General features: G+C 35.8%; 1 protein-coding gene across 1 annotated transcript in view; it reads right to left on the bottom strand.

Annotated features, from left to right (window-relative positions):
- Nucleotides 1–12,019, bottom strand: part of LOC139483138 (mucin-3B-like) — a 32,572-nt gene extending 20,553 nt beyond the window's left edge. The window contains exons 1-3 of the mRNA XM_071267173.1: nucleotides 1,727–12,019; nucleotides 904–995; nucleotides 142–288 (exon numbers count right to left, since the gene is read on the bottom strand). Of these exons, the coding sequence (XP_071123274.1) occupies nucleotides 142–288; nucleotides 904–995; nucleotides 1,727–11,963 (10,476 nt within the window). The 5' untranslated portion in view covers nucleotides 11,964–12,019. The remainder of the gene's footprint in view (nucleotides 1–141; nucleotides 289–903; nucleotides 996–1,726) is intronic.
- Between the last annotated feature and the right edge of the window lie 318 nt (nucleotides 12,020–12,337).

Raw genomic sequence — 12,337 nt, forward strand, 5'->3', positions numbered from 1 at the left:
ACTACTTATAATAAATTTCGATTTACCATTTGAAACAAATATATGATTTGAATAACATTATTTAAATATCTGTATGAACTTGAAAAAGAGAAAAATAACAGAGAAAAATATAATAAAAAGAGATTTGAATGATAAACGTACAGGATATCCAATTGTAGCGCTCAATTCAACATCAGACAATTTCTTGAATGTATTTACGGCTTCTGTTGCTGGAACAACGGCACCATCTTGGTGAACCTCAAATTTTACATCAACTGCTGAACCATTAGTTCTTTGAGTGTCTGTTACCTGAATACGAAAATGCAACTTACAGTGATTTGGATGGGACTTATAAACATGACATTAATTTCAAACAGAGTTAGTGCAATGCTATTTACAGTAATTTTCTTTTTTTGTTTATAAAGGAATTTCGTGTCGACGACAGCTACTTGGTTGTCTCGGCATTGTTTTATCGACACTCGATGCGATTAAGAGATTAACATATGACAATGTTTTGTTAAATTGTTGTATTATTTTCGATCACCCCACATACACTTTTTATATTCAATGTATGGGCATTATATTTTCTGGCTTGTGCGTCCGTTCGCTCGTCCATCCGTTTATCTGTTCCTCCGTCTGTCCCGCTTCAGGTTAAATATTTTGGTCTAGGTAGTTTTTGATGAAGTTTAAGTCCAATCAACTTGAAACTTAGCACACATGATCCCTATGATATGATCTTTCTAATTGTAATGTCAAATGAGAGTTTTTACCATATATTCACGGTCCACTGAACATAGAAACGATAGTGCAGATGGGGCATCCGTGTACTAGGAACAAACTCTTGATTTATATACATTAGCCTACGACTTCATTTTAAACACAGCTCACATAATATATGTCAATGCTTTATTATGTTAAACATACCTTGACATCAACGCCTTGGTTTGCTTGTCTTTTATCTCTGATCGACCGTTTCCGCCGTGAACCGGTCGCTGCAAGAAAACTCTCCTCAAGGCCTAAATATAAATTTACAATACGTATTTAAAACCATGAAAAAACTATGCGAGTCTACAAAATTGAGAAATAATTTGTAATACTAGTATTCAGTACATACACGGGTGCCATATGTGTAACATGATCTCCTTACATGTCCGAAGCACCGGAGATACATCTGAACTTTGGTGTGGTTTAGTTTTTCTATGTTGTGTTTTGTAGACTTTACGTTTTCTTCGTTTTTCGGTTTTTTTTTTATATTGCCATGGCATTGTCAGTTCTTTTTCGACTGATGAGTTTGACTATCCCTTTGATATCTTCCACCGTTCTCATTTAGTATCGTCTTCAGAATACGCATGTCTCTTGTGTACATACTAAAACAACAAGTAGTAAACATTTGGAAAGGGTTTTCGGATCATCGTCGTACCTGTTGATTTCATTTACTTGCCTAGATCTAGAGCAATAGAAAAAATACAAATGTTACACTTTTTTGCATATCTAAATATACATGTAACTGTTGTTTGGTTGCTTATTTCTGTGATATATCCGTATATACCCTTTCATCATTAAATCAAATTTCAAAATGATAGTTTTATCTTTAAAGCACAACTTCAATAGATGAACTACAATTGTTTTTTTTTAACTGTACATGCAACTATGTAAAAATGAAATTGTATTGTAATTATTTCCAAAAATAATCTTTATATTTTATCATTGTTGGTTAATACTTAAATCTATTGGATATAGCCCATACCTTTCTCTATCTTGTCTTTGAATTCCTGACTATTGATATCCACACTTTCTTTCACGTTCAGTACTACTGAAAGTTGATTGTCTTGAACCACAACACTTGAAGTTGGTTGTGTCATGGAAGTTGAAGGTAAAACAGAGGAAAATAAATTCATTTTAGATGATCCAACATCTGTAGAAGAAATTAAATCTTTAATTGTATCATTCATCATAATTGAACTTTTTATGGTATCATGCATGACAGGTGAAGTCTGTATTGTATCATTCCTTACAGGTGAAGTCTGCATTGTATTATTCTTTACAGGCGTGGTCTGTATGATATCTTTCATCGCAGCTGTAGTATAAATTGTATCATTCACCACTGTTGTAGTCTGTATCGTATCATTCATCACATGTGTCGTATGGATTGTATCGTTCGTCACTTGTTTAGTCTGCATTGTGTTATTCATCACAGATGAAGTCTCTTTTGTTTCATTGACCACTGGTTTCGTCTGTATTGTATTATTCGTTACAGATAAGGATTGTATCTTAGAACTTATAACTGGTGAAGTGTGCATTGTATAATCCGTCATTGATGATGACTTAAATGTTGAACCCATCACTGGTGAAGTCTGAACTGCATCACTCATTACTGATGATGACTCTATCGTTGAACCCATCACTGGTAAAGTCTGTATTGCATTATTCGTCGCTGTTGATGACGTTATCGATGAAACCATTACTGGTGAAGTTTGTATTGTATCACTCAAAACTGATGACTCTATCATGGAACCCATTGCTGTTGAAGTCTGTGTTGTATCACTCATAACTGATGATAAATCCATCGTTGAAGCCATTGCTGTTGAAGTCTGTATTGTATCACTCATAACTGATAATGACTCGATCGTTGAACTCATTGCTATTGAAGTCTGTATTGTATCACTCATCACTGATAATGACTCCATCGTTGAACTCATCACTGATGAAGTCTGTATTGTATCACTCATTACTGATGACGACTTTATCGTTGAACCCATCACTGATGACGACGTTATTGTATTACTCATCACTGATGACGACTCTATTGTCGAACTCATTGCTGTTGAAGTCTGTATTGTATCACTCATAACTGATGATGACTCCATATTTGAAGTCATTTCTGTTAAAGTCTGTATTGTTTCACTCATCACTGATGATGACTCGATCGTTGATCTCATTGCCTTTGAAGTCTGTATTGTATCACTCATCACTGATGATGATTCCATCGTTGAACCCATCACTGGTGACGACTTTATGGTATCACTTATCACTGATGACGACTTTATGGTATCACTTATCACTGATGATGACTTTATTGTGGAACTCATTGTTGTTGAAGACTGTATTGAATCATTCAAAGCTGATGATGACTCCATTGTAGAACCCATCACTGGTGAAGACTTTATTGTATTACTCATAACTGATGATGACTCTATTGTTGAACTCATCGATGGTGAAGTTTGTATTGTTGAACTCATCACTGATGGTGACTGTATAGATGAATCCATTGCTATTGAAGTTTGTATTGTTTCACTCATTACAGAAGATGACTCTATAGAGATACTCATTGCTGTTGGAACCTGTATTGTATCACTCATCAATGATGATGACACTATCGTCGAACCAATCTCTGGTAAAGTCTGTATTGTATCACTCATAACTGATAATGACTCGATCGTTGAACTCGTTGCTGTTGAAGTCCGTATTGTATCACTCATCACTGATGTTGACTCCATCGTTGAACCGATCACTGGTGAAGACTTTATTGTATCACTTATCACTGATGACGACTTTATCGTGGAACTCATTGTTGTTGAAGACTGTATAGAATCATTAATAGCTGATGATGAATCCATTGTTGAAGTCAATTCTGTTGAAGTCTTTATTGTATCACTCATCACTGATGATGACTCCATCATTGAACCCATCAGTGGTGAAGACGGTATTGTATTATTCATCACTGATGATGACTTCATCGTTGAACCCATCACTGGTGAAGACCTTGTTGTATCACTCATAACTGATGACTCTATCATGGAACTCATTGCAATTAAAGTTTGTATTGTATCACTCATAACTGATGCCATTATTGATGAATCCATTACTGGTGAAGTTTGTTTTGTATCACTCATAACTGATGATGACTCTATCGCGGAACCCAGCACTGCTGAAGTCTTTCTCCTATCACTAGTCACTGATGACGACTCTATTGTTGAACTTATTACTGTTGAAGTCTGTAGTATTGTATCACTCTTAACTGATGATGCCTCCATCGTTGAAGCAATTGCTGTTGAAGTTCGTATTGTAACACTCATAACTGATGGTGAATCTATCGTTGAACCCATCACTGGTGAACCCTGTATTGTATCACTCATAACTGATGATGACTCCATCTTTGAAGTCATTTCTGTCAATGTCTGTATTGTTTCACTCATCAATGATGATGACTCCATCGTTGAACCCATCACTGGTGAAGACTTTATTGTATCACTCATAACTGATGATGACTCTATTGTTGAACTCATCAATGGTGAAGTTTGTATTGTATCACTTATCACTGATGGTGACTGTACAGATGAATCCATTGCTATTGAAGTTTGTATTGTTTCACTCATTACTGATGATGACTCTATAGAGGAACTCATTGCTGTGGGAGTCTGTATTGTATCACTTATCAATGATGATGACCCAATCGTCGAACCAATCTCTGGTGAAGTCTGTATCGTATCACTCATAACTGATGATGACTCTATTGTTGAACTCATCAATGGTGAAGTTAGTAATTTATCAGTCATAACTGATAATGACTCTATCGTGGAACTCATCGCTGTTGAAGTCTGTATTGAATCACTCATCACTGATGATGACGTTAGCGATGAATCCATTGCTATTGAAGTATTTATTGTATCACGCATTACTGATGATGACTCTATAGAGGAACTCATTGCTGTTGGAGTTTGTATTGTATCACTCATAACTGATGATGACTCTCTTGTTGAACTCACCAATGGTGAAGTTTGTATTGTATCACTCATCACTGATGATGACGTTAGCGATGAATCCATTGCTCTTGAAGTTAGCATTGGATCACTCATTACTGATGACGATTCTATCGAGGAACTCATTGCTGTTGGAGTCTGCATTTTATCACTCATAACTGATGATGACTCCTTCGTTGAACCTATCACTGGGGAAGACTGTATTGTATCACTCATAACTGATGATGATTCTATCGGTGAACTCATTAATGGTAAAGTCTGTATTGTATTACTAATCACTGAAAACGACATTAGCGATGAATCCGTTGCTATTGAAGTTTGTACTGTATCACTCATTACTGATAATGACTCTATCGAGGAACTCATTGCTGTTTGAGTCTGAATTGTATCACTCAAAACTGATGATGAATTTATTTTTGAACTCATCAATGGTGAAGTTTGTATTGTATCATTCATCACTGATGATGACACTAGCGATGAATCCATTGCTATTGAAACTTGTATCGTATAACTCATTATTGATGATGACTCTATCGAGGAACTCATTTCAGTTGGAGTCTGTATTGTATCACTCATCGACGATAATGACTCTATCGTCGAACCAATCTCTGGTGAAGTTTGTATTGTATCACTCATAACTGATGATGACTCTAATGTTGAACCAATTACTAGGGAAGACTGTATTGTATAACTTATAACTGATGATGACTTTATAGATGAATCCATTACTGGTGAAGTTTTTATTGTATCACTCATCACTGTTAATGACTTTATCTTTGAACTAATCCCTGATGAACTCTTCACTAGTGAAATCTGTTTTGTATTGTTCATCTGTTGCGAAGACTCTATTGCCAAGCTTATCACTGGCGAAGTCTGCATTGTATCATTTATGATTGATGATGACTCTATCGTTGAACTCATTCCTGTTGAAGTTTGTACTGTATCACTTATTACTGATGAAGACTCTATCGTTGAACTCATCACTGATGAAGTCTGTATTGAATTATTCATCGCTGAAGACTCTGTCGTGGAACCCATCACTGATGACGTCTGTATTGTATCATTCATAACTGATGATGACCCTATTGTTGAACTCATCGATGGTGAAGTTTGTATTGTTGAACTCATCACTGATGGTGACTGTATAGATGAATCAATTGCTATTGAAGTTTGTATTGTTTCACTCATTACTGAAGATGACTCTATAGAGATATTCATTGCTGTTGGAACCTGTATTGTATCACTCATCAATGATGATGACACTATCGTCGAACCAATGTCGGGTGAAGTCTGTATTGTATCACTCATAACTGATAATGACTCGATCGTTGAACTCGTTGTTGTTGAAGTCTTTATTGTATCACTCATTATTGATGATGACTCCATCGTTGAACCCATCACTGGTGAAGACTTTATTGTATCATTCATCACTGATGACGACTTTACCGTGGAACTTATTGTTGTTGAAGACTGTATTGAATCATTCATAGCTGATGATGACTCCATTGTTGAAGTCATTTCTGTTGAAGTCTTTATTGTATCACTCATGACTGATAATGACTCCATCATTGAACCCATCAGTGGTGAAGACTGTATTGTACCATTCATCACTGATGATGACTTGATCGTTGAACCCATTACTGATGAAGACTTTGTTGTATCACTCAAAGCTGATGATGACTCCATCGTTGGACCCATCACTGGTGAAGATTTTATTGTATCATTCATAACTGATGATGCCCCTTTTGTTGAACTCATCGATGGTGAAGTTTGTATTGTTGAACTCATCACTAAAGGTGACTGTATAGATGAATCCATTGCTATTGAAGTTTGTATTGTTTCACTCATTACTGATGATGACTCTATAGGGATACTCATTGCTGTTGAAGCCTGTATTGTATCACTCATCGATGATGATGACACTATCGTCGAACCCATCTCTGGTGAAGTCTGTATTGTATCACTCATAACTGATAATGACTCGATTGTTGAACCAATCACTGGTGAAGACTTTATTGTATCATTCATCACTGATGACGACTTAACAGTAGAACTCATTGTTGTTGAAGACTGTATTGAATCATTCATAGCTGATGATGACTCCTTCGTTGAACCCATCAGTGATGAAGACTGTATTGTATCACTCATCACTGATGATGACTTCAACGTGGACCTCATTGCTGTTGAAGTCTGTATTGTATTACTCAAAGCTGATGATGACTCCATCGTTGAACCGATCACTGGTGAAGACTTTATTGTATCACTCATCACTGATGACGACTTTATCGTGGAACTCATTGTTGTTGAAGACTGTATAGAATCATTCATAGCTGATGATGACTCCATTGTTGAAGTCATTTCTGTTGAAGTCTTTATTGTATCACTCATCACTGATGATAACTCCATCATTGAACCCATCAGTGGTGAAGACTGTATTGTATCATTCATCACTAATGATGACATGATCGTTGAACCCATTACTGATGAAGACTTTGTTGTATCACTCATAACCGATGACTCCATCATGGAACTCATTGCTGTTGGAGTCTGTATTGTATCACTCATAACTGATGTCTCTATTATGGAACTCATTGCTGTTGAAGTCTGTAGTATTGTATTACTCATAACTGATGATGACTCCATCTTTGAAGTCATTTCTATTAATGTTTGTATTGTTTCACTCATCAATGATGATGACTCCATCGTTGAACCCATCACTGGTGAAGACTTTATTGTATCACTCATAACTGATGATGACTGTATAGATGAATCCATTGCTATTGAAGTTTGTATTGTTTCACTCATAACTGATGATGACTCTATTTTTGAACTCATCAATGGTGAAGTTTGTATTGTATCACTCATCACTGATGGTGACTGTATAGATGAATCCATTGCTATTGCAGTTTGTATTGTTTCACTCATAACTGATGATGACTCTATTTTTGAACTCATCAATGGTGAAGTTTGTATTGAATCACTCATAACTGATAATGACTCTATCCTGGAACTCATCGCTGTTGAAGTCTGTATTGAATCACTGATCACTGATGATGACGTTAGCGATGAATCAATTGCTATTGAAGTATTTATTGTATCACGCATTACTGATGATGACTCTATAGAGGAACTCATTGCTGTGGGAGTCTGTATTGTATCAGTCATCAACGATGATGACTCTATCGTCGAACCAATCTCTGGTGAAGTCTGTATCGTATCACTCATAACTGATGATGACTCTATTGTTGAACTCATCGATGGTAAAGTTTGTATTGTATCACTCATAACTGATGATGGCTCTAACGGTGAACTCATTAATGGTAAAGTCTGTATTATATCACTCATGACTGATAATGACGTTAGTGATGAATCCATTGTTATTGAAGTTTGTGATGTAACACTCATTACTGATGATGAATCTATCGTAGAACTTATTGCCGTTGATGCCTGTATTGTATCACTTATCACTGATGATGACTTGATAGAGAAATCCATCATTGATAAAGATTGTTTTGTATCACTCATAACTGATGATGAATCTATCATGGAGCCCAACGCTGTTGCAGTTAAAAGTGTATCACTTATAACTGATGATGACTCTCTTGGTGAACCACTCACTAGTGGAGACTGTATTGAATCACTCATCACTGATGCCGATTCAATCGTGGAACTAATTGTTGTTGAAGACTGAATTGTATCTTTCATCAGTGATAATGACGTTAGTGATGAATCCATTGCTATTGAAGTTTGTGATATATCACTAATTACTGATGATGAATGTATCGTGGAACTTATTGCTGTTGATGCCTGTATTGTATCACTTATCACTGATGATGACTTGATAGAGAAATCTATCAGTGATAAAGATTGTATTGTATCACTCATAACTGATGATGACTCTTTTGTTGAACTCACCAATGGTGAAGTTTGTATTGTATCACTCATCACTGATGATGACGTTAGCGATGAGTCCATTGCTATTGAAGTTAGTATTGGATCACTCATTACTGATGATGACTCTATCGAGGAACTCATTGCTGTTGGAATCTGCATTTTATCACTCATAACTGATGATGACTCCTTCGTTGAACCCATCACTGGGGAAGACTGTATTGTATCACTCATAACTGATGATGATTCTATTGTTGAACTCATTAATGGTAAAGTCTGTATTGTATTACTCATCACTGATAATGACATTAGCGATGAATCCGTTGCTATTGAAGTTTGTATTGTATCACTCATTACTGATGATGACTCTGTCGAGGAACTCATTGCTGTTCGAGTCTGAATTGTATCACTCAAAACTGATGATGAATTTATTTTTGAACTCATCAATGGTGAAGTTTGTATTGTATCATTCATCACTGATGATGACACTAGCGATGAATCCATTGCTATTGAAACTTGTATTGTATAACTCATTATTGATGATGACTCTATCGAGGAACTCATTTCTGTTGGAGTCTGTATTGTATCACTCATCGACGATAATGACTCTATCGTCGAACCAATCTCTGGTGAAGTTTGTATTGTATCAATCATAACCGATGATGACTCTAATGTTGAACCAATCACTGGGGAAGACTGTATTGTATAACTTATAACTGATGATGACTTTATAGATGAATCCATTACTAGTGAAGTTTTTATTGTATCACTCATCTTTGATGATGACTCTATCGTGGATTCCAGCACTGGAGAAGTTTGTAGTGTATCACTCATTACTGATGATGACTCTATAGTGGACCCAAGCTTTGGTAAGGTCTGTATTGTATCCCTCATCTTTGATGATGACCCTATCGTGGACCCCAGCGCTAATGAGGTCTGTATTATATCACTCATAACTAATAATGACTCAATTGTTGAATCCATCACTGGTGAAGACTGTAGTGTTTCACTCATCACTGATGATGACTCTATCGTTGAACTCATCACTGTTGAAGTATATATTGTATCACTGATAACTGATGATGTATCTATCGTTGCTATTGAAGTCAATATTGTATCACTCATAACTGATGATGACTTTTTTGATGAATCCATTACTGGTGAAGTTTTTATTGTATCACTCATCACTGTTAATGACTTTATCTTTGAACTCATCCCTGATGAACTCTTCACTAGTGAAATCTGTTTTGTATCGTTCATCTGTTGCGAAGACTCTATTGCAAAGCTTATCACTGGCGAAGTCTGTATTGTATCATTTATGATTGATGATGACTCTATCGTTGAACTCATTCCTGTTGAAGTCTGTATTGTATCACTTATTACTGATGATGACTCTATCGTTGAACTCATCACTGGTGAAGTCTGTATTGAATCATTCATCGCTGAAGAGTCTGTCGTAGAACCCATCACTGGCGAAGTCTGCATTGTATCATTTATGATTGATGATGACCCTATCGTTGAACTCATTCCTGATGAAGTCTGTATTGTATCACTTATTACTGATGATGACTCTATCGTTGAACTCATCACTGTTGAAGTTTGTATTGAATCATTCATCACTGATGATGACTCTTTCGTGGAACCCAGCACTGATGAAGTCTGTATTTTATCATTCATCACTGATGACGACTCTATCTCGGAACCCATTCCTGGTAAAATCTGTATTGTAGTATTTGGTACTGAGGATGATTGATTTGTTGAACCCATCAATGGTGAAGTCTGTACTGTATTAGTCATCTCAGATGAAGACTGTATATTGGAACTCATCACTTGTGAAATCTGTTTTGTATCGTGTATTAATTGCGAATACTCTATTGCGGAACTCAGCACTTGGGATGACTGTATCATGGAACTCAATAATAATGATGACAGTATCGTTGAACTCATCACTGGTAAAGTCTGTATTGTAGCATTTGTCAATGATGAAGACTTTATGACGGAATTCATCACTGGTGAAGTCTGTATTGTATCCTGCATCAATGGAAAAGACTCTATCGTGGTACTCATGCCTGGTGAAGTCTGTATTGTGACATTCATCATTGAAAACGACCCTATTGTTGGATTCAACACTGGTAAAACCTGTATTGTGTTACTGTTCAATAATAATGACTTAATCATGGAACTCATCACTGGTAAAGTATGTCTCGATTCATTTTTCATTGATGGTGACTCTTTCATAGAACTCGTCACTGTTGAACTCTGTATTTCATCATTCATAACTAATGGATACTCAATCGTTGAACTCATCTCTGATGAAGTCGGTATTATATCATTCATTTCTTGTGAAGACTCTATGTTTGAACTCAGCATTGGTAAAGAATTTATTGTTTCATTCAATGGTAGTGGAGACTCTATTAGGGTACTCATCGCTGTGGAAGTTATCATTGAATTCTCTATCTGGTTATTAATGTCAGTTGAAGTTTTGTTCGTTGAAAGTAACACTGATGGAATGATATTAGGGACATGCATGGCGGATGAAGCCTCTTTTGTGGCATTTACGACCATTGCAGTACCAGTTGTAAGTGCTGGGGTAAAATCCATATGCATGTCTTGTGATGATAAAAATGTATTTTCTGATATCAGTGTAGATATAGAAGTGATGGACGGCATTGAGGTTAATGTGTTTAATGGTATGACATGTTGTGATGTAATTGTGATATTCAGCAATGAGATGGATGATAAATTGTCATTAGATAATGAGGTAGATGTTAATGTGGATTTAGATACTTGTTGCGATATTTGTATAACAGTTTGTAATGAGGTGAATCGCAATGTGTCATCTAGAATTGGTGTGTCAATTAAAACAAGTGTTGATGTTAATGTGTCAGTAATGAGTGGTGTCGGTAAGAATGTGTCAATAGAAACTGATTTTACAAAATGTGACTTATCTGTTGTTATAGTTGGCGATGTATCCGTGTTATGTAATTGCGATGTATGTAATGATGGAAATGCTTCATTGGGTAAAGATGAATGATTTATAGTTGTAATCGAGGATGTTAATATTTTACTTAAGGTATTATTAATTGTAAACGGTGTTTTTCTAAATGTAGATGTCTTATTTTCTGATATCGTATTGAATGAATGAGAGTAAAGCATTAAGCTATTGTAAGTGAAAATTGAGTTTACTGTAGGGGAAGGTAGCAAATGAATTGAACTGGGTGTGGAAAGTAGTGAATGTGTATTTGTATCTGACTGTGATGCAGAAAAAGATGAGGAATATCTTTCTTGTGATGCTGATGTATGTTGTTCCTGTTGTTCCTGTTGTAGAGACATTGGTCTTGATGCAGATATGCTCTCATTCTTTCCGTCAAGTTCTGATGTTGATGCTGCCACTGAAATAAACAAATCAGTAAATAAATCGACTGTTTTATATGATAACTGATGTTCATCTTGTAATTACAACCCATATACTCGTTTTGAAGAAAATCATGACAAAAACTGATATCTATTAACATTTCAATATAACTTATCATTTTTTGGTGTTTTTTTTTTATAAGAAGCTATGTCCTGTTTCACAGCTAAAACTTAAAACCAACCCAAAATATTTCCAAAGAGAGGCAAATGAATCCAGAGGGACATTCAAATTCATATGTCAAAAATAAACAGACAACGTCATAGCTAAAAAAAAAAGTCCAAAAGACAAACAA

The sequence above is a fragment of the Mytilus edulis genome, chromosome 7 (genome assembly GCF_963676685.1).
Source record: "Mytilus edulis chromosome 7, xbMytEdul2.2, whole genome shotgun sequence".
Classification (NCBI taxonomy): domain Eukaryota; kingdom Metazoa; phylum Mollusca; class Bivalvia; order Mytilida; family Mytilidae; genus Mytilus; species Mytilus edulis.